The sequence below is a fragment of the Lissotriton helveticus genome, chromosome 2_1, assembly GCF_964261635.1.
Source record: "Lissotriton helveticus chromosome 2_1, aLisHel1.1, whole genome shotgun sequence".
Classification (NCBI taxonomy): Eukaryota; Metazoa; Chordata; class Amphibia; order Caudata; family Salamandridae; genus Lissotriton; species Lissotriton helveticus.
The window spans coordinates 910,171,451-910,195,755 of NC_136059.1; the positions used below are offsets into that span (position 1 = coordinate 910,171,451).

At 45.9% G+C, this 24,305-nt stretch overlaps 1 protein-coding gene across 1 annotated transcript in view; it reads left to right on the plus strand.

The window, feature by feature from the left end:
• The window catches only part of SHC3 (SHC adaptor protein 3), a 430,233-nt gene that overhangs the window by 277,035 nt on the left and 128,893 nt on the right, over positions 1-24,305 (plus strand). Inside the window, exon 4 of the mRNA XM_078675642.1 lies at positions 14,595-14,714. Coding sequence (XP_078531768.1) covers positions 14,595-14,714 — 120 coding nt within the window. The remainder of the gene's footprint in view (positions 1-14,594; positions 14,715-24,305) is intronic.

Here is a 24,305-nt window from a genome sequence, read left to right on the forward strand (position 1 = left end):
TTCGCATGACTATCTCAGCTGGTCCATTAGTTCGAACATCTCTCAATGGTTCAGCATTTGGCCATTCGACACTAGTCTTACAAGGGGTCCACAAATCAGATGGGACCACGATGTCAAACAACGTGTTCAAATCTATCCACAATACTTTCGAAATTTTAACAAACCTCTCTACCTGCTTATACCACTCGACTGGGTTGTCCCGCAACTTCGGGAATGAGTTGGTAAATGCGGCTAAGTCTCCTCTACTCCAGGGCACATGTACATAATTTCCATTTGATATTTCTCGTAAAGGGAATGCCTCCATCTGCATTACCCTTCCCTCAGAGGTCATCACATTTGTACTTCGCCTAACTGTGCCCTTTTTCGACCACCTTTCTTCCCATTTATCCAGTTCTCTCCACACTCTTATCCCTGTTACCAGCTCTCTTATGTGTGTTTTTAATCCAGCAGTTCTCTTCTCATCTAGATCTTGGTCTGCGTACTGTAATCTGTGGTTACTCTGTAATGCCCTTGTCCTAGACAAATCCACGGCATACTTGTCTGCCAAATCGGTCAGTTTTTCATGAACCGCTCTAGCTTTCCTAGTAATATTCTTTGCCATGAACAATAACTCATCCTGTTCATACAATTCTATCCTCTCCAAAGGCAATGTTCCATCTATTATCTCATCTACATCTGATTTTAAACTGGTAACATCAAGCCTTTTTGCCTTTATTTCAGCTTTCAAGACACTCAATTTAGCTCCTCCATCCGCATCTCTCCCATCCCAGCTCCGAGATCTACGTTTAGGTATTGGTGAATTATAGGGAGTCCTCCCCTGTTCCCATCTCTCTAGATCCCATGCCTTTCCGTCTTCTCGGGGTGGGTGGTGAAACACTCCTTCATGTCTCCCAGCCTCTCTCTCTCCATCCTGGCTAGTTTCACGGGATAGAGGATAAGAGGTTCTATTACTCCCTCTTTCTTCCCTACTTCCCTGTGCTTCCTGAGTATTCGAGGCGTGGCGGGACCTATCGCTGTTCTCCTTTCTCCAATGTTGAACGTCTTCCCCAAGCGTATGATGAAGGCACCTAAACCTATTCTGAAAATTCCGTACCGCCTCATCTCCTCCGTTCCCCCAGAGACGGGACATTTCCTCACATTCTACAATCCTAGTATTTTGTTCCGACTGTTCTCTCTGATTTGTAGGACCTGCATCCCCTCTATTCTCTTGACTTTGGCCTTCCCGGCCCTGACTGCTTTCGCTGGCCCCACAATGAGATACAGTCCCGTTACCCCTGCTTTCCCACTCTGATTCTGTTCTTGTCCTGTTACTCGGAGATACTATGGACCCGTCCCATTCCCGCAAATCAGCTCTTAACTCTGAAAAAGATCTTGGCCGCGGTCCCCTTAGATCCATTGGTCCTCTTGGACCTCCCTGTTCTGAATTGGGACCGACAGTTGTGTCTAATGGGGTGTTCCACGTTACCGAACCTGGTAATTGTTTCCATGCATTCGTCACATTATTCCTCCTTTCCATCTCAATCCTTTCCCTATCCAATTGCCTTTGTTGTTCCCCTCTATCTCTCTCAGAATTATAGATCGAAACTATGGGTCCTATGGTAACAGGCACTTGAAGAGCGTCTGGCAATCCCACAGACTCAACCCTTTCTGTGGTTGGCGTTTTCTGCACCACAAACCTTCCCACTACACTCTGTACAGTGTTGTTTGGAGGTGTTTCTCCGCCTTTGCTAGGTGTCCATTCCGATATAGGGAGTGGTGTATACCCCTCTATCTCATTCCCATCTTCCCTTGCGAGCCCTCTATCTTCTATCAATCCCACTCTCGGAGGTGGTCTATCCATCAACAATCTGTTTATCAGATTGTCCTCCGACTCGCTTTCCTCGTCTTCTTCCATGAGGTTTCCTCCTCCTGACACCTCCCTCATCGGATACATTTTCTCCACCTCAATAGTCTGTACCCTCCAACGCTTTTCCTCCTCATCCCATTTGGAATCTCGCACTGCCCTTACCGATCGCGTCAGCCTTTGTTGACGCCTGTTCAAATTTCGGTCGTGTGCAGCCTTAATCCATGCATTAAGAGCCTCAAACTGTGTTGGTCTAGGTGAAGGTTTCAATGAGGACATGGTTGCTTTTAGCCGATGTAACACCTCTAACTTAAACGTTCCATACTTCGGGAACTGCATTTCCTCATTTCCTTCCGTAAGCTTATTCCAAGCCCCAATCCACAATATCGTATGCAGCCCAACATTCGTTGCCATATAATGAGCTGGCGTACCCTCTGGGGGAGCCTCTTCCCCGTAATAATGTTCACTTCGTTTACGTTTAAAAATCCCTTTCAAACACTTAAAACACTTCATGATTTCTCTTTTCTCCGCGTTTGTTTACTTCCTGATGATATTCCACCAATCTCGGCGCCGTTCTCACTAACTGGCCTATCCGTACGCGGCTTTCCTCCGACGTCACTCTAGCCGCCCAACCAGAGCGCGGCTCTAGCTAACGTCACACCAACCGCTCAATCAGAGCGCGGCTCTAGCCGACGTCACCCGTCCCCCTTCGCAGCAGTTCCCCTCCTTTCTCAGCTCGTCTCCTCGGTCATGCACGCATCCCATTCATACACTGAAAAATGATTACTTCCGTCCAAGCGATCACCTTTCTTTGACTGTACGCCCACAGTCTTTCTGTAGTTGTCACCCTAACTTGGCGAAATGTCTTTCCGTTTACTTCCAGACACTCGCCTTCTCCGATAGGTTACTCACACGCAGTAACTTTCGACCAGCGTCCGTTACTCATACACTCACTCTTACACTCCCCCTATCTTGGATCCACGGCGGTCAATGGTACCTCGTGACCTCCGTACTATGGTCGACAACTACCCTGGATGTTCGATACACCCAAAACCACTTAAGCTCTGGCCTGAACTTAAGATTTCACCAGTTCACCCGTTTACCAGGTTACCAGTTTACCAGGTTGCGCGCGCTCACAACCTTCTCTCTTTCACACTACAGGCATTCAACTCCGCAAGACATTACAATACAAATACAACACAAAACACCGCAATCTGTTCACGCATGACCCTTTTTATACTCACTCTCCGATACTGCTGCTTTTCTCGCACCGTCTGCACCTTTCGGCACACAATTCTTCCGCTGCTCGTCTCTCGACGTCTCGGGCCTTGGGGTAAACTAACCTCTCTAGATTACCTTCCTCAAGAAGATAACCATCCTCACTCTGCTACCAACTGCTAACGCGGGATTACTGGTTACTAATTATCTTGCCAAATCCCTTCTTCCTGTCGACTGAATCGTTGGTACCTGTCTTGAGTAAAAGGTAATCTCGAGGTAAACAATCAATTTAAGAACTTACACCACTCTAAATGACCACTGACCAAAATTAAGTTTTAAAGATTTAATATAAAGTCAAAGATAACTGAAGATACAAGCTTCTCAAAATGAGATTCAAAAGGTATATCGGAATCACTATGAACATGAACTTCTTGAATAGTCTGAGTCTGAAGAACAAAATAATAAGTACAAGTTCGAATACCATCAGGGTTGCTAAAATGGATACAAGTTGCAACCTCAAAGTCATTACAGAAAAGAAAATTAAGGTTAGTCTGTCCCTACACTATACTAAATGACATCCCTACTTAACAAGATCTTAACCCTCTAGGTGTCAGCCGTGGTGATTTCCTAAGAAGATCACGCACTTCTCTTTGTCTCTTCTCTGATAATGGGTCTCTCCTGATCAGCCTATCTGCCTACCCATCCGCTTCCTTAGGCTCCCAAAATCATCTGCTCTGCTCTCCTCCCGGGTCACTTTCCCTAATACCAAATCACATTTCCAACAGAAACGCCCCTTGGGACGCCCCTCACGTGGTACATCTTTCCGCGGCAAACTCCATGATGGTACTCTTGAAGACCCTCGTTAAAGTTGACCTTGGTTCCCAGGCAGCTTCTTCAGTGCGCTGATACCCCCTGAAATTCCTGGAAACTCCTACAGGCCTGCGCAAGGCGCCACTGAACAAAGTCCCTTTCATTCGAGCTGATTAGGACCCTCGCACCTGCATACAGCTCTTCCTGCAGTGGGCCTCAAATTCCAGACTTCACCATATCTTAGGCCATAAAACACTCTCAGAGCTTCATACTGGACACCTCACGACCTCTCCTCTAACGAGCACATGACGATTTAAACTTCATGACATTATCGGCTCTGGCCTACTTGATTTACATGCAGCAGGTTCCTGCACTCTTAAAACGTTAACTTGATTTAAACAGCAAACATTCTTAACTAGCATACGTTTCTAAAATAACACATCTATAAAGCATATACTTTTAACCCTAAATTCAATAGTACATTTTGAAAGAACCATGTCAACCTTGTCTCACATTATTTTAGCAGCACGTTTAGATTTGCTTGTGAATTGCCATGAGGCCTACACAAAATACTGGGTTTTAAAGTTACATTCAACTCTTACATTATTCCTGTAACATGAGAACATGAGGTTTTCATATTCATCCCAAACATTTCTACATTAGTCTCACACAGTTATGATTATCGTTACTCTACTTAAACATTCTATGCATTTCACCACTGAATATAAGACACTCTGTGTATTTCACTTCTAAATATAAACACTCTGGTGCAAAGTACATGTGAACTAACTACGTGCTTGTAAGTATGGCATACTTATACATTTTTTCCCAAACTCGTGCTCTCTCAGAACCATGAGAAGGAAAGCTAGCACCCCCGAATTTAACTTGTTGCTCTCTACTCAAGAAGTGCAAATATCCTGAAACACATCTAGAGATACACAGCACTGGCTGCATTACAATGGTGAATACCAAAGACTTTCAACTAACGTGAGTGTTATGATGTGCATTTACCACAATGCATCTGAGTGAATTATGTGAGTGTTGGAAATGGCCCTTTTTGCAGGGGTATCCCCAAACGTTTTGCTTCTTCCTCCCTTGTTTTCCTGACCTGTGGTTGTTGGCTATATAACTCTGGGCACTTTACCACTGCTGATCAGTGCTAAAGGGCATATGCTCTCCCTGTGAATTGTTATTGTGATTGGTTATCCATGATTGGCATATTTGTTTTACCTGTAAAGTCCCTAGTAAAGGGCACTGAGTGTGCCAGGGCTTGTAATTCAAATGCTACTAGTGGGCCTACAGTACTGATTGTGCCACCCACCTGAGTAGCCTAAAATGGTGTCTCAGGCCTGCCACTGCAGTGCCTGTGTGCAGTCTGTTAACTGCCATGTAGTCCTGGCCAGTGTACACACTGACCAGGCCTGACATTTCCCTTTTCTTACACATTTGACACCCCTATGGTAGGCCCAAGGTACCCCCCTGGGCAGGGTGCAGTGTATGTGAAAGGTAGGACATGTACTAGTGTGGGTAACGTCCTGGTAGTGAAATACTGCCAAATTAGTTTTTCACTATTGAAAGGCTATCTTGCCCATAGGCTAACATGGGGAATGCTGTGTATCATATTTACCTGCACATCTTCCCATAGCGGCAAGATAGACATATGGAGTCTGGTATCCCTGAACTCTGAATTTGATAACACATCTTTTAGGAAAGATGATTTGGAAATAGCACTTTTAGAAAGTGGCTATTTGCCTGTTCAACCTTTCTGTGTACCTCTGCCTGGTTGTGTATTGACTGTCTGGTTTGGGAGTGACAGAGGCTGGGGGTGGCTGCAGGAGGCTGGGTGAGTCAGCACGAGGCTGAATAGACCTATCTACACTTAGAGTGGTGGGAGGAGTTGCACCTAGGACTGTGCCTACCTTTCACAATGCTCCACCTCCTGCGGTGTGTCTGATGGCCCTGGCCTCCCCTCACGAAGGAAGAAGACATGTCCTGGCAGAGGGCACCCAGAACTGGTTGGGACTGGATCCTGGACCCCTCACACATGGAGAACATAGACATTTGGGGTATAAAAGTAAGACCTGAAGCCCCTGTCAATTAGACTACTTCTGCAATCAAGCGGAATCTCTGCCCAAGAAGATCAGCTGAAGAGACTGAGGAAGACTGCCCTTGCTGTGTGTTCTGGGGCTGACCTGCATTTTGCTGTTTCCACTGAAGGAGAGAAAAAGGGGACTTTGCTGTGTGCTGTGCTCCCCCACACCTGCTTGAGGAAAATACTTTGCTGTGTCTTAAAGAGTCTCCAAGGGCCTGAGAAGAACTGGCATCTGTTTTCTGGGAGGGCTACAAAAGTTCACAAGAATACTATCTTCTAGAGCACTGTGTGCACGTTTCTGCTCACACCTTGTGCTTTGATAATAAATGCCTGCTGTGGCGTGAACTCGGTGTGCTCATCAGCACACAGTGGAATCCTGCCATGTGGTCAACTCTGTGTGCACATCGGCACAAAAGTGACTCCTACCATAAGGTTTTGCATTGCCTCGAGCATAACCTCACCGGAGTGCGTCTGCATCCTGTAGGTGACCCAGCCTACAAGCAATGGCCTGCGTGGGGACTGCTTTGCCCTGAATTGCCAAGAATATCGATCACCGCCGAAACACCGGGACAAAGATTAGCCGGAATAAATCACTGCTGCGGGCCTGTGACCCGATTGCCAGGGCTGCTGTTGGCGTATTTCTACACTCACCGCTGCGGGCCTGGAGTCTGTGACCCGATTACCAGAGATGCTGTTTGTGCATTTCCCAATCACCGCCGTGGGCCCGGAGGCCGTGACGCTTCACTGTCAGAGCAGCGCTGGGATTGGTCCCCGCCTCGAGAGCTTCCCTAGCAATGGGGAGGCTGGTCCTGCTCTGCCACATAGAGGGAAGTGCAGCGTGAGACTTCACCTAGCAACTGGGGCTTTCTCATGCTCGTCGTCGAGTGTGGAGCCGTACCGAGAGCCAGGTGAGCACCGCCAAGGAGAGCGCTGCTCCACCAGAGATCAGCATGGACTGACCAGCCCCCGTTCCACTCGCAAGGTAATTGGCCGCATTTGGGTGTTTTCAAACAGTGCAACAGAAGCCAGCTGTAACAGAGTCAGCAGTCCAGTAGTTGGGTGGGTGGAGTTAGCCGGGGCCAAGGGAAGAGGAGGAGTGTAGACAGGAAAGAGGCAGATAGAATGGGGACAGGGACAGAGTAGGACGCAATGAATAAAGCTCCTCGAAACATAAAGAAGTGTCGGTCTTTCTTTGGTCAAGACACTACAACTGGCGACGAGGGTGGGATGAGCAGCCTGCTCTCCCTGAACCCTGGAAACAGCGTCCTGTCCCTGGGGCATCGTTTGGAGAACAGTCGCGGTTGCGACATAAGTGCCCCGAGGAAACTGCCGCACAAACAAAGAGGCCAGAAGCCAGTGTCCCAGCTCCGCGATTCAGCGATCGCGTAGAGCCGCGTGAGAGGAGCGCAGTCGAGCGCCAAAGAAATTTTAAACCCGGTGCTGTTTTGCGCCCAAAAGTGAAAGGGAGCCCGGGACCCGTGCGAGGCTAAAGAAGAAACTGGGAGCCCACCCCAGACTTCCGGAAGAGCCCTGAAGGCCGAGACTGTCTGGAGAAGTGTGGAGAGCCGTGGGGAAGTTGAGACCCCGTGCTGAGATTGCCGAGAGCCGGAGCTCACCCCTGATGCGTGAGGTACGGCACACAGACAAGTGAAGAAAATCGGGAGCGGAGCCCGAGCCTACCTGAGGGTGCCAGTGGACCAGAAGCACAAGAGAGACTGAGGGAGATCTGCTGCCTGCCAGGAAAGCTGCCGGTGAGTGCCGTGTGAGCCCTGTGAGTTGGAGATCGAATGCAGCCCCAAACCTCGTGGTGGATGGGAGTTACAAGTGAGCGGCCATCTTGGAGTCAGGCAGCCTAGAGGGACATCCCTGTGCGATTCGGAGCGGCCATTTTGAAGTCAGGCGCTCCAGTGACACACAAGCATTGATGCACACGAACAGTTGGAAATAGACGAGCACATGTTAAAGCAAGCAAGGAACAGTAAACAAGCACAAGTTAATGCAAGCAACCAATGATAAGCAAGCTCGTGTTGAAGCAAGCAAGGAACAACCAACAAGCACAAGCCAATGCAAGCAACCAACAATAAACAAGCATAAGTCAAAGCCAGCAGGAAATAGTAAACTGGCACGTGCCAAGCCAGGAAAATGGTGACTCCGAACACCTCCCCACAACGAAATGAAGTCAAACCAATCATCACGGGGGTGTCACATCTGCAGCCCCCAGAACCCCTAACTCTGACCACTGGAGGGAGCATGGGCCCCAGATGGCAGGAGTGGTTTGAGGATTTTGAGGACTACATTAAGGGATCAAAGGTGACAGCAGATGAGGAAAAATTGATCGCCCTCCGTTATCTTGCGGGCCGAGAAATTAGTAAAATAATCAAAGACCTTCCTCCTGAAGCCCTAAACAAGAAATTCCTTCACAAAAGGAATGTTGATTATGAACGACATGCATTTCATCAGGCATGTCAAGGAAAAGAAGAAACAATGAGCCCATTCATCACCAGACTGCGTCGGTTATCGAGACACTGTGAATTCAACACATTTTCAACTGACACTGCCATTAAGTCACAGATCATTGATGGATGCCGTTCTGAGACACTAAGGAGGCGGCTGCTGAGGAAACCTCATGAGTTAGACGATATTGAAGAAATGATGCGCGTCTATGACCAGGCGGAGGAGCATGCAAAGAGCATTGAGACGGGACGGACTGTAAGCCGAGAACAGGTGTGTCGAGTATAGGTCAGCAGCAGCAGTCGTCGAAGGTCAAGGGAGAGATAGTGGAAACCTCGGCCGTCGTCCAGCCAATGACACACTGAACATAGGAGGCGTGACCCAGGTCGAAGGGAAAGGAAGCCAGAAAGAAAAAAAAGATGCTATAGATGCGGATATGACTATCCACACGTTGATGCATGCCCTGCCATGGGTCAGCGATGCCGAAAATGCGGACGGACGAATCACTTCGAAGCGATGTGTGGGGAATATCAAAAGGAGTGACGGAGTGGAACAATGAGGCCATCTCGCTCCAACACCAGACAGCATCACATTAAACAGTCCAGGACAGGCTGAAGTTGTCCTCGGGCTCGTCACATTCCAGTCGGGAATCACGAAGATCTCAGTGGACATGGAGATCGCCATCCCGAGACTCTAGATCAACATCCAGAGATTCGGAATATACAGTTGAATATGCGAACATGATTGCGGACCCTGATCAACTCAAGAAATATCCACGAATAGACATCAGTGTGGGGAATCATGAAACCAAATTTGTGTTAGACAGTGGAGCTTCGCTGAACTACATTCCTGTCACGGAATATGACAGGATGAAGCCACAGCCACCCTTGACTCCTGCACACGTCCGGGTATTCACCTGGATGTCCAAGAAGCCACTTCCGTGCTTGGGGAAGTTTCCAACAACACTCAGACACAAAACACTGTCCATACCAGCCTTCATCCATGTTATTGAGGGCCCAGAGGCCGACTGTCTTCTCAGCCTACCTACTGCAGAGCGCCTCCGACTTGTTAAGATTCTCTATAGAGTAGGCGATGATCCAGACATCATCCACAAATTCCCCAAGTTATTCCACGGATTAGGAAAAATGAAAGGGTGCCAAATTCGCCTTCACATAAATGAACAAATCAGACCGGTGGGGCAACATCCCCGACGTGTACCGTTTCACCTCCAGCAGGCTGTAGAGGATGAACTTCAGGAACTTTTATCTGCAGACATCATTGAAAGGACCGACGGTCCAACTCCCTGGGTGTCGCCGGTAGTCATCGTACCGAAGAAAGGCACGTCTGGCAAAGTGAGGCTGTGTGTTGACATGCGACTCCCCAACACGGCCATTGAGAGGGAGCGTCACCCTGGGCCACATCTCAGTGACATGATCTCTGCATTGAATGGAGCGAGGGTATTCTCAAAGCTGGATTTGAACAAGGGGTACCACCAGCTGGAATTGCAGGCCAAGTCTCGTTACATCACGACGTTTGCAACTCACCTTGGGTTATTTAGGTACAAACGACTAAGCTTTGGCATTTCCTCGGCTGCAGACATTTTTCAGGAGGCGATTCGACAGATAATTCACCATGTCCCCAACACCTTAAATTACAGTGACGACATCCTTGTGTATGGATCCAACATTCAGGAGCATGACAAGGCTCTAGATCGGGTGTGCCATGCCCTGCTAGACGCCAATTTGACACTTAACAAAGACAAGTGTGAGATCCACCAGTCCACTCTAAAATTTTTCGGTTACATATTCTCAGGTGCCGGGATGAAGCCTGACCCTGAAAAGGTAACTGCTCTGAATGAGACCAAGAGCCCTCAAGATGTTAGCGACCTGAGGTCCTTCCTGGGGATGGCCAGCTATTGTGCTCGCTACATAAAGGACTATGCAACCATTAGCCATCCGCTTCGGACTCTCACAAAACAAGGTCAACTGTTTGTTTGGTCCCCCCAGTGTGAGCAAGCTTTCAGAGAAATCAAGCAGGCGGTGGAGTCTGCCGAAAATCTATCATACTTTAGTCCTCACAGGCAAACGGAGATAACAGTGGATGCCAGCCCTGTGGGTTTGGGTGCGATTTTGGCGCAGTATGATAATGACTCTGATCAAAGGCGTATTGTCGCCTCCTGAAAAAAGCATATTCTCAACCCGAGAAGGAGAGTCTTGCGGTCGTGTGGGCGTGTGAACATTTTCATGTCTTCATTTATGGCAAGCATTTTACCATGATCACCGACCACCAGGCGCTGGTCACAATCTTTGGTAACCCGAGATCCAAGATGCCGCCGAGGATTGAACGATGGGGTCTGAGGTTACAGGAATACACATTTACAATAATACATAAGCCCGGGAAATCAGAGAACCCAGCGGATTACATGTCGCGACACCCGCAAGCATCGTCTGAGTCCAAGTTCTCCATCGCAGAGGAGTATATTCACTTCGTGGTGGATCAAGCTCAACCACCAGCCATTCCAGTGGAAGTCATTCAGGAAGCCACTGCACAAGATGTCGTTCTACAGAAGGTGCTACGTCGGCTCCAGACAAACAGGTGGAGACACGAAAGTGAAGATGAAGCGGGTGCCCCGACTGTCAGGCAAGAAATGCAAGCCTTTCGACATGTCTGTGATGAACTTTCTGCCACCACAGATGGGTTGTTACTGCGAGATCAGCAGATTGTTATTCCAAGGCAACTACGACAGGTTGTCGTCAACCTTGCCCATGAAGGCCACCGAGGAGTGGTGTCAACAAAACGAGCTCTCCGGGAACGGGTGTGGTTTCCCCTCCTCGATCAGATGGTAGGGCTAACCCTGAAGGATTGCCCCCAGTGTCAGTTGGTCAATCGTGGAAATCCTCCTGCTCCATTGCAAATGACCACCCTACCTAGTGGAGTGTGGCAAGAACTCGCCATGGATTTCTATGGACCTCTACAATCGGGCAAATATGTCCTGGCTATATTCGACGAATACTCACGGTTCCCCATTGCTCAATTTGTGTCATCAACCTGTGCCTCCAGCACCCTCACCGTGTTGGATGAAGTGCTTGCAGCCTGGGGTGTCCCCAAAGAACTGAAAACGGACAACGGCCCTCCTTTCAATGGACACGAGTTCAGTGCTTTTGCAAAGCATTTGAATTTCAAACATAGGAAAATCACACCTCTATGGCCGCAGGCCAACGGCACCATTGAACGGTTCATGGCCACACTCAAAAAGACTTTTCAACAAGCCACCACCGAGAAAAGAGACTTGCAAGTGGCTCTCAATGAGGTTCTCAGGGCATATAGAACGACCCCCCATGCCACCACTGGCAAATGTCCTGCTACGCTGATGCTAGGGCGACCCATAATGACACGCATACCGACCTGGGAAGGAGCCTTACGAGCGGTGTCACCTCTCCGTATTCATCAAGAGGTGAGGGCGGCGGACAGTCACAGCAAAGACAAGATGAAGTCATACGCAGATGCAAGAAGGAGAGCGAGATCACCATCTCTACATGAAGGAGACTGTGTTACTGTCAAACAAGACCAACAAAGAAAGACTGATTGCCGTTTCCGAGCGGAGCCTTTACTGATTACTCAGCAGAAGGGCACCATGATAACGGCGGAGTCTGATCATCGACGAATCACCAGGAATGTGTCACATTTTAAGAAGTGCACTCCGGACATGAGAGAAGCTCTCACAAAGATGACTGGAACGCCGGTCAACGGAGGACAAGATTGATCTGATCGAGATAGTATGAGCCAGACAAGAGATTCTCAAGTGGAATCTGGGACTGATACTGGCGGCATGTCTCTAAGACCCCGCCGAGACATTCAACGACCAAGAAGACTCATTGAAGAAATTTGAGCCAGTTTTGTTTGTGTGTTCGTTTGTTAAGAAAGGGGGAGATGTAACAGAGTCAGCAGCCCAGTAGTTGGGTGGGTGGAGTTAGCCGGGGCCAAGGGAAGTGGAGGAGTGTAGACAGGAAAGAGGCAGATAGAATGGGGACAGGGACAGAGTAGGACGCAATGAATAAAGCTCCTTGAAACATAAAGAAGTGTCGGTCTTTCTTTGGTCAAGACACGACACCAGCTAACAAAGCACTCTCCTTGTGTGGTCCCGTCCCGCGAGGGCTGGCGATCGTAAGGGCGACATTCTTTTGGTAATAAGGGCATCATTCTCTTGGTGATAAGTGCGTGCCCGTGTATTTGCGAGGAAGGTAATTTCCTGAATTAGAGCTGACTCGATTAGTGGAGCACATCCTGTGATACTGCGGGGGGGGGGGGGCACTTATTTGAGAAGGACACCGCTTTTTGAAGTAACTTTCCACACGCTAGAAACAAGGATGCACAGGCGTACTGAGACCCCCTAGAGTATTTTTGATCCTTACAAGAACATTGCTTTTTGCCATAAGAGAACATTACCAAAGTGAAGGTTTTTTTGTTTTGCTAGAGTGAACCATTTTAGTAGAGAACTATTATTGGAAGAAAGTCTATTTTTGTTTTATGTTGGATTTATGTAGTTTTGACTCTCGCTCATCTATTTAAAGTGATTTATATTTTTATAATCCACTTGTGTAGCGTCCATTTGTGGTATTTTACTATATTACTGTGAGTGGTGGTACAAATACTTTACAGATTGCCTTGGGGATAAGCCTGTCTGCTCGTGCCAAGCTACCAAAGGGATGAGCAGGGGTTATCAACAGTGTGTGTTTCCCCCTTACCCTGACTAGAGTGGTGGCTTTTAAAGGCCTTTGGCGAAACCAGAAATCTAATTTCTAACAGACTGTGAAATGGGCAACTGATTGTGTTGTTGTATGGAGGCATTAATGTGTGGTACAGGATGTCATGTTGCAGATTATTTCTGGTTGTGTTCATACAGTGTACAGTTTATGTATCATAAACTCATATTGTCCTGTTCATGCCACCAGGACTTTCCATTGTTGAGACAACACCAGATGAATATATTTCCAGGGTCTTGCTCAAGTTAGAGTGAGGTATATCGTTATTTTTTTGCAAATCTAAAGAGAATAAAGGAGGACTATTGTCTGAAATCCCAGTTGCACACACGTGAGTGAAGTTCTCTAACTACAACATAAGGGAGTAGTTCTGCTTTGAAACAGGCATGTGCCCATTATCTGAATGCTAAATTCTGATTGGGTACTGTGAAGTTGACGAGTTGGAATGGCCTTCCTCTAATCCTTCCTGGCAGATTTCGAAGGATCAGGGGGCAAGCAAGCGCATCTTTCTGTGTGCACACCAACAGCGTTTGTGTATTCGAATGCAGTCCCTCTAAGGCTGAGGGAAGCCTTTGCTCCTTCCCTTAGCTACAGGGAAGGACACCTGGAGAGGCTGTACCCGGTAGCTTCTACTTCCTTGGGGGCACTGTAATGATGTTGCTGCTGCCACGGAGGGGGGTGGGGATAATGTGGCGCCTTTGGACGCAGTGTACTAGTAGGGGTTTGGCAGGGGTCCAGCACCAGTGATGAAACACTTCAGGCAAGCAACAGACCGTGCTGTCTAGTTGGAAGCCACATACACTAAACCATCCACCCACCCCTTCATTTCCCTTAGATTATTGGCACCTTTTCTTACTGGCTGTGGTGCAGAAGCAGAGCCTACTGCAAACAGGATCCTAACTGAAAGGATAACTCAAAGGAGGCTTGTTCACATTAGCACTTTAGGCTGAGTCTGAGCGCACACCCAGGTAGCTATTAGCAGAGTGGTAAGCTATCAGTAGGGTGCCGAAGCTTTTCCTCAAAATCCTACAATCACGTCCTCAGCAGGTACCTCTCCAGGACGGTTCTCTTCCTTAGCTAATATTGCTTAATGTATTTTGTCATAATTAATAAGTGTTGCCTTCCCATCGGTGGCAACACTTTTTTTCTGATAATTTATGTCATGCATACATTTCTTGTCACATTTTGAAGTATTTACTCAAGTTTCAAAGTTTGCTTTGGAATTGAATTACTAATCAAACACCAAGAGACCTTTCAGAGACTGAGGCCACTTTGAAAGCACGTGCCATCTATAATCAACTTCTTTATTGAAAGTGTTGCATCATTATGACCTGCATGCCCCTATTATGTAATGCTAAAAGTGATGATTACTCTCCAAAGGTGTTTCGGAATGCTAAACTGATATTATTTAACTTTACAGCCGCCAAGCAAAATTCTCTCGAGCATTTTGGGGAAGAGCAACCTTCAGTTTGCAGGGATGAGCATCACTCTGAATATATCTACCAACAGCCTAAACATGATGACGCCAGACTCAAAACAGGTATTGGTGTTTCTGAAGAAACATAATTCAAATACAGCCTTTGCAAATGCATGTGCACACAGAGGTGGCCATCTTAGAATGGATTCAAATCCATTTATAGATGGCTGCCTGCCAATACAGTGGTTAGCAAAAGTTACAGTTTGAGGAGGCTGTGAGGCTAATACATTTTAAAATGTATGGGAGCTCTAGGAGGGGAGAGGAGCGGGCAGAGAAACCCAGAGGGAGCCACACAGAGAAGGACAAAATAGTGGTTCACGCACTGCAGCATAAGGTTATGACACCAGCAGAGGAAGTGTACAACTCATCCAATCAAAACACTGTGAGACTGAAATGCTTCTTGAGCAGGACAAACACAAGAAAAAAAGAGGAAAACCATCAAATCAGGAGCAGGAGACTGAAATAAAGAAGAACGTCATCAAATCATGTAATGGGGGTAAGGTGCACGGGGTCCATTCTTAGTCTGTATTGATGACAATAGGCCATGTTGTAGGCAAGCAAAGAACACTCCATGAGTTAAATTAATCCCACTACTGGCTGTTGTCTGGAGGTCAGCAGATGTGATTATCATGGTAAGGGGCAGGGCTCTGTCTCACACTCAGCAAAGTTACAATGAGAGGAGGGGCTGGAGGAGATGAAAGAGAAATGTAACAATGTGAAGGCATCTGTGAAATACCTTTGTGTTCGTATGTTAGTACTGCCAGGAGACACTTTATTCTGAGACACCACTGTGTAGCTATGATTAGCTGTGACCAGCCTGCCACTGCAAACTCCAGACCTGTCGTTGATTAATGGGACAGATACTGAAGCTAACAAGTGTTATGGAGAGTGTTGAGATGAAGAAGTGCAGGATTATGATATAAAGTGGGAGAGCGAGTTTTGTACATCAGCGTATTCACGGTCACTGAGCTAGTCCTGCCCACTCACCATTCTAGATCACATGATGATCTGTGAGCAGAGTTTCATGTTTTATCAAGTTGTCGCTTTAGGAAGAAAAAGACTATTTGCAGTGTCTTAGAGATCTGCATTTCACAAAATGTCCATGAGAACTACAGATTTTCAAAACATGTAAATGTATACATGGCACATATACAGAAGAAAGGAAACAAACTCATCACTAAAACTATGGGGTTTATGGGAGAGGATGTGGCCTAATGGCTAGCGCGGTCGACCTCGAAGCAGGGGAAACAGGTTTGAGTTTCGGCAGGGACGCTCAACATCCTGTAATTCTGGGCAAATCACGTAATCTCACGGTGTCTAAAAAAATGTAAAAAATGAATGTGCCCATCTGTAGCGCAACTGGTGCTCATGTAAAGCGCTCTGAAACCTTCGGATCTAGTTCACGCTATATAACCCCCCCCCCCCCAAAAGAAAATGGGCAACACTGCCAACATCTTTTATAGAAAAGGACAATTTACAAATACATTCAGTAGAATTTGCTTCGAGGTGGAGCAGGCTCTGCGAATGCCGAAGAGACTGAGGTTTGGACCTGAGAAGGAGCAGTCTTGCATTGTGCAACTATTTAATGGTGTGTGCACGTTAGATGGCATAGGGCAAGAGGTGAGCAGCTTCAAATTCATATCTCAAAACATAGCAACAGCAGTAAGGCGCAAGAGGAGGACACTAGCTCCACTTCATCAAGGGGTGGTAAGGAGCACTCTGTTGGGAAAGAGGGCCCCATTATCATGGGAGGAGGGAGAGGGTTTCTGTAAACGTAAAGAATTTGCTTTCCCCAAACACTGTTTGCATAATCAAAAATCATTATTGAAACAAGCCAGTGGATGAAAAGGGCTTTTCCAAATCTCCTCAGTGTATTCTATGCTTTTGTGTGTGTCTTATTTGCTGCGTAGCGTGTTTGGCACTCCAAGTCTTTTCAGACAGCTCAAAAGTGCTCTAGTGAGACCTACAACGATTGCCTTGTGTCTTTACCTCATCATGGAGTCAATAAAGACCTCATAAACTAGTTAGTTTACATTCAAACAGTGTGTTGCAGGAGGATTTTATAGAGAAATTCTTCTGTCACCTAGCTCCCTTGAGAGTATAATGATCTGTATACAAAATGCCTCACCAAAGAAGTCATACATTAAGTATATTAATTTGCAGCATTAGATTTCTTTGGGAAGTGAATTAATTGGGTTGAAGAAAAAAAGAGTCAATGGATTGATGCTGTAGGTTTTGTGAATTGTGTCCAATATCTGTTCAACTCTATGTGCTCAGTTTCCAATATCAAAGCTTCCAGTATCTGACCCCTTAGAAGTAAATATCATGCTCCAAGATGTCAGTGAGCAAGATATCATGCCGTAGAGAACCATACCGGGAGCATACACCTCCCACCTATTGCAGATATGAGCAATGTTGCAGGGATGTAGTCATCATGGTGAGCAGTGCTCTGGAAAGAGTCTTCTACAGTGCAAAGCAGGGGAGCAGATGCTGCGAGGGTCAGAGTAGGAGGGACTGGGACTTTTGGTTGATAGGGGGACTGGTGATATGCGGCACCTGTCTACCAGCAGACGTTAGCAGCAAGAATGGTTTCCAGCTGTAGCAAAGGGATGACAAAATAGCCCTTTTTAAAAAAACATAAGAGTTCCACTTTGTGAAGCTTATGAAGATTAAAAATAAATGTTTGAAGTTGTAGGAGACTTTGTAAATTTGCATTATGTTAGGCACCCAAACCTCCGGAAAAGGAGGTGAGCACTCACCCAAGGACACAAACAAGCAGGCAGACATACAGCCATGCATAGAACCGAACACACATATAGGTACCTGTTAGAAATTGATTTCTAGTTGGCAGAGGTATGCACCCTGTCTAAGTAGGGACCACAATCCTAGTCAGGTTAAGCTAGATGCACACTAAAAGATAACCCGTGCTGACCTTCTGGTAGCTTGGCACAGATATGACCAAACATCGGTATAGTGCACCCTGCCTTGGGGCAATAAGGCATGCAGTAGGGCTGACTTACTTATTCCTCATGTAATGTCTGTGGGCATGGCACACTGGGATGTGTGCCATGTCGACACTCCGGTTTTCTCTGCACCAAGACATGCAGCCTGCATTTTCAGTTTGCATGGTCTTGGTGAGGGGTCCATACGGTGGCACAATTTGTGCAGCTGCCCTAGTTGGCCCTCTTCAGTCCTAATTCCCTAGTTTACAGCAGTTTCTGAAGTCGTGCTAATCGTGGTACAGCTTTAGGAAATAGATCTGGCACTGAGGACCTGGTTAGCAAGGACCCAGTGCACTTTAATTAAAAAAAGTGGGGCTAACCATGTCAAAAGAGACACTTTCTCACACTTAGGGAGCTTCAATCCTCTCTCTATGTACAACTTTCTCAGCTCAGCCATGCTGTAGCTCTCTAATGGCGCCGATGTCCTACTCCATATGTGACAGGACCCTGGTAGATACACTGCTCCCTGTCCCATCCTGGGAGCATGGGAGTCCTTCTCTGAGATCAGGGTTCTCCTGGTCTGTGTTGTTTGCAGCCTGATGACTTCCTCATTGGCTCTAAGGGCTATCTGTAGGTCTACTTTGGAAGCTTTTCTGCCCAAACCCAGCCCCCTCTCCTTGCAGAACTCCTTCAGCTCACTCTCAGTGTAGTGTTCTAGGCAGTTGAGATCCATGGACATCATGACGAGGTTTCTCAAGCGCAACAACAAAAAGAATCCAAGTTGATGAAGATGAAGCAGGAGTAGATTTATAAAACATGACCAAGTGAGAGAAAACAGAGAAAAAAACTTGCAATTGTCTTTGTATAGAGTTGCAGTTAACAATGAGTTACTATATGATATTGCACAAACACAAGTCCTACCTCATTGCTGATCACCAATGTTAGAAATTGGTGTGTCAGTTCCAAACCATGCAGTCCATGAAGGCTTTGTCGAAGGACCCTTTTTCGTTGCTGGTGATGCGTAGTCATTGAGCTGAGCAGTCCATCATGGTTTAGTCCATCAAGGCAATGTCATTAATTGGCTCCTGTGTAGTAGCCAAAGGGCAATGCGTTAGTTCCGGTTGGCGCAAAGTCATCACTGCGTCGATGCTGGTGGTTCTGTACAACAGAGGCCACCTGTCAAGGGCCCAGGACTGGATTGGCACCACTTGACAGGGCAGACAGACAGGTAGATAAAGGCCCAACTGTCTGAAAATTGGTTTTGAAAAAAGTGTTTGCAAGTTGAGCATCAACTTTTTGTAAATCCAATGTGATTTTGCAAACCAATCTATGCATTAATAGATCGGTTTGTCAAAATCAGCATTTGGGACCAGATGTACAAATATTTTTTTGAAGTCACAATCGCAAATGCATTTGTGAATCAGTATTTGGAAGGGGAATGTGTAGGGTGTCCTTTCCAAATACCGATTTGCAGTAGTATGATTTAATGTTTTGTGTCCGAACTCTGATTGCCAAACATTAATACTTTACCACCAATTCAAAGTGGTGGTAACCCATTCGCAAATGTTCCCACAGACCACTGCCTTCTCTTAAAAGTTTTCTTTTCTTTTTTTAAATGCATCCTGTTTTCCTTTAATGTGCTGTATTTAAAAAACAAAAAGATATTGCTTCATTTAAAAGTAATCACAGACATGTTGTATGCTGACCCAAGCTGGCCACCATCCCTGTGATGGCGGTGATTCCTAATGGGGAACTAATTGCGACCTACCTCTTTAATATTCATGATGCAGGTCAACTTGTGACCTACCAGGAATTGCTATTTGGAAATGTACAGTTTCATACATTAGGAATGCTGGTTTCCTAATTGTAGGTTGGAGATAATTGCAATTAGGAAATCGTTATTCCTAATGTTTATATCTCTGGCCCTTGGAGTGGGTTGCAATTTGGCCTACTTCATCAGTATTCATAAGGTAGGTCGCAAATTTTGACTCACTCCAATTGGATGCCATCACAGTGATGGTGGTCTACTGGGGTCAGTAGATCACCATGTCTGTGATCGTTTTTAAATAACGTTTTTTAAGCAGCCTGTTCTCGTGAAAGGGAACAGATCTGCATTTGAAAAAATAAATTTACTTTTTTTTAGAATTTGTTTAAGAGTTGGTAGTTGACTCCTGGACCACTGCCCACTCTCAGATAAAATGTTATTTAACATTCACAATGGCTTTGGGACCTCTTCCACCTCTTCTACCTCCTTTGAGGAATTCACAAATTTAGTGGTACACCCAGAAATTGAGAAAGTCAAATCAAGTTGTCAACTTTTCAGCAAATACCAACCAGCAAAAGTTTTACTGAGTGTCATTTATGTTTCAAGCTCTCATTTGGACACAGATTTAAGTGTCCATAATGAGGTGGGCCTAGTCCTGAATATGAGGATTTGGGTAGAAGATATGCACTTTGGTATTATGAATTGATGATTTACTTAGTCGAATATAAAGAATAGGAGACCGTATAATTGTGTTTGCGGAATCAGCAATGAATGATTGGTATTTGGTAGGTAGGTAGGTAAGTATACTTGTAAAGCACACTGTTACTCCATCTCGGAGTGTCCTGGCGCTGTATACCGCTGGGGAACCCGTCCTGGCTTTCCCTGTGAGATGATCCTTCCTGGGCACCTCCAAGGTGAAGCCAGGCATCCCCGGCGTTGATGGGGCCTTAGTGGAGATTAAGCAAGCTATTGCCCAGAGTTGCAGAGTGGGACCCATGGTTAGCGTAGGCACCTCCGCGAGAATTATCGAGTCCGCGGGCATTGACCCAAGACCCTGCCGCGTCAGGAATTGAACCCTGGTCCCGGGCCGATCTCTGCTTTAGGGTCTGCCGCTTCTAACCAGTGAGCCACACTTCTCTCTGCTTCAGGGTCTGCCGCTTCTAACCAGTGAGCCACACTTCTCCACAATAGGTCTTCTTGAATAGGAACATACTGAAAAAGTTCACAGTTGTGAACGAAACGCATTGTCTCTGGCTGTAACAATTTGAAATTGAACAATGAGAACATATAAACTTTCTGAAATACAAAATAAAGAAGTCAACAACTTTATTGGATGTCTAATTTTTTGGTTGCACCACTATATTTGTAAAATTGTATTTTGTGCATAGCAGTCGTATCCAGGAGCAGCAGATACTGACAGGTTGTGCACCATATATTATTTCAGGGACAAGGGGGAGGTGCAAGTTGTTTTGTCTGCCACTTTTTATAGTTGTTTGGGATACCCCCTTTTAGGTGTCGGCAACCTATCAATGATTTGCAACCAAATCAATTAATACAATAACATTGTGAATCCCTGAGATTCACTGAAATATAAAACAATAACCTCTTTTAGGGGAGCAGTATCACCCAGTATTCTCGTGTTTCACCTTGTATCCCATCATATCTTGCACTACCTCTTTCATAAAACCAGATATATAGTGCAAATGTGACAGTGCAAGGTATGCTAAAAGTGCAAGGGTAGCATAAAGGAGAAACAAGTGAAAGGTAAACTCATTCATGGACAGCAGTATTGGCCCATATTGTCTTGTTCCACATTTTTACCTATCGTCTTACACTGCCTCTTCCATAAAACCAAATATAAAGTGCTGGTGTCACAAGGTAAAATTTGCTAAAATGGAAAAAAAAGACATCAAGCTAAAACAAAGCATTTACTCAAACTCTCTTATACTGCATCATTTGCAATTGGCATTTTATCTGACGATGACACTTTTTCCAATTAGTTTAAAGTTTGCAATAAACTGCAAAAGATGATGCTAAGCACCAAAACATTTTCCTCATTGTATCTCTTCCTATTCCCATGGTCCTTGTTGTTCCACATCATGTCCTGTAATGCAGCTTCCATAATACCCAGTATAAAGTGCAGGTGTAATTGTGCAAAGCCGCTATGAAATGCAACAGTGACAGTGAAAACATTGAACAGCGTCATTCTAGAGCTATTGCTTGCGCTTTCTTCATAATGCCGCATCTTAACCTTTGTCTGACAGCAAATTGATAAGATGTGAGTCAAACTTTCCGTATTTTGATGACAAAGCCTACATTTAGACCACAGAGGTTTCCTTGACCATTTTGGCAAGCAATCTGTAGTTTGACTCAGGCCGTAACGCACATGAAGCAACTTGATATTAAAATAAAATCTCATTAAAGCTGTTACGTATGGTGTAGGCGAGTTTTTTTTTAGAAGAGTCAATGACTGTCCACACATTGCTTTTTTTACTGAAGTCTTTCTTGTCCCCATTCCATGATATATTCTATATTTGTTTGTTTAGCAATGTTTTAAAGAGGGCATGCATGAGTGTAGACATCCATAGTTCATTTGCAGCAAGGTCATTCACGGCCAGATCAAAAACCCGTGTCCAGCTGTTTTTTTTTTGTAGTTATGGTAATTAGAATTTCTTTCCATATCTGATTGGACAGCCTTAGTAGGGACATGTACTTACATAAAAAGCCGTGTTGAACTAACACTTGGTTTAGTAGACAAAATTCCAGCTGCAGCTGGGTGGGGGAGGCATTTTCCACTAGTCGAAAAAGAATGCGAAATTCCTTACTTTGTTCAGAATTGAAAAACTCCCCAATCTTCCCCAGAAAAGCCACTGTGCCAAAACTAATTGTTGGAGTAAATTAGACTTTTATCACTGCAAGAAGAGGCACCAACATTGGTTTTTGCAAATTGCGGTGTAAGTATTGAAAAGCTGCTATTAACGAAGCAGTCTTTGGCTTTAATGAGTTTAGATCAAACTAAAAGATAGGCGTTCCTGTAGCCAAACACCGAATATTAATAGCAAGTGCCTCTTAATACTGGCAGGCCACCCAGGACCAGCTACCTTTCTTCCTGACCTTCCTTTCGAACACCACAATCTGAGTTTTTGTGAGATTTACAACCATTTCATTTTTGGCTCAATAAGCGTGAAGATTGTATAACATCCTCTAACGCCCAATGCCAGTCAAGTTAATCAGAACTATATAATCAGCATCTTTTAATGAGGTCACCTGTTCCAGGCTTGAGGAATGTGATTTAGCTGCGTCAAGGTATGCACTTAAGTCCAATGTAAACAGTTTGAAAAACACTGGGAACAGAACTCACCTTGTTTTAGCCCCCTTTTGACTTCTATTTTGGTCGAGAAGCCATTATTAGAACCAAGTTTGACCATTGCCTAGTTGTTTGAGTGTAAAAGTTGGATGGCACATAATCATTTTGCAGGGAAGTTCTAGCTGGCCAGATTTCTTCGTAGGAGATTACGATTGAAATGATTGGAGGCTTTTGAGAAATCCACAAAACAGGTAAATAAAAGCTGTTTTTATTGATGATATATTTCTCAGCAAACATTAAGAGCGCAACTAAGTTATTTGTGGTGCTAGATTTAGCTCTGAAACCAGTTTGATTGAAAGCAATACGTTTTTCTCTTTCCGCTCAGTCTTCCAGCTCTGCCAGTAGCAAGCTAGCAAAAAGTTTCAACAGGGGCGGCTCCTCTGTAATGGCAAAGGAGCGCCGCCCCACAGCCACCACTGCCAGCAGAGAAGAAATAAAACGGTAACAACACATCGTTCTTATCATTTTATTTATCTCTGTTGGTGTTAATTTCGTCCGACAGGAGGGGCCAGGCCGAATACTGTGCACTCGAAGTGGGCATGTGTGTTTGGCTGGCCTTCCTGGGCCGGACAAACACACATGCAGACTTATTTTTCTCCAAACTGGCTGTATTGTACAGCGAGTTGGTGAAAAATCCCACATGCTCCCATGCACTGTCTGAGCGGCAAGCGAGGCTGCTCCGACCAATCCTGGTGCTGCTCCTGTGCTAGAGAGCAGAATCTGGATTAGGTGGGGAGCCTGTGCCTTGAGGGACCATCCCCTTCCGGCTTCCAGGACGCAAGGAGCAGGAGGAACAAGGCGACCAGCAGCAGGAGCAGAACGGAGCGGCAGGTAAGTGGTTTTTAATTTTTTTAAATTCTCCAATCTCTCCTCTCCCCTCCTGCTCCCACTGCGCTACCGGTTGTAATTGCCAGCAGCTGCCCCTGGTTTTGAGTCTAAATCCAAAATAGCAATCATAAATTGCTGTTGGGAAAGGCATACAGGCCTTTCTTGTAAATGGGTTGGAAAATAGCGCCACTCCATGATTCAGGAACTACCTTTTCAGATAAACAAATGTTGAATAAGGAATGAAAACGTGTGTACAAAAAATCACAGTCTTGTTTATAGACAGCTGCAGGGAAACCGTTTGGCCAGGTGTGCCGTTCCCTCTACATTTCTCTTTTTTAGGTCTCGGACCGACGGCTGGCTTGCCAGCCGGAAGTCGGAGAATTAATGTCTTTCAGTGAGTGCTTAAACCCGCCTCTCTCCTGGTCTCTCTTCCATTGGCTGGCTTCCTAAACGGAGGCCAGCCATTGGAGGAGAGAGGCGTCCCTCTAAAGAAGCTCCGTCTCTTTCGGATTCGGGGGCGGTCTCGCTCTGTTGGTTTCACTTTTAAGCCACGCCCCCGAATCCAAACATTTCGGAAGCTTGCGGCCTCCATTTTTTCCCCTGCTTGCCGGCTGTTCTCGGGGCCCGGTGCGGCCCGTCCTCCTCTAGCACAGATCGGGTGCTCTGTAACACGAGCCTGGACAGCCTTGGGGAAGAGCGAATCCCAGACCCAGGTGCGGCCTGCAGCGTGGTCCTTACTACTTCATTTTCAA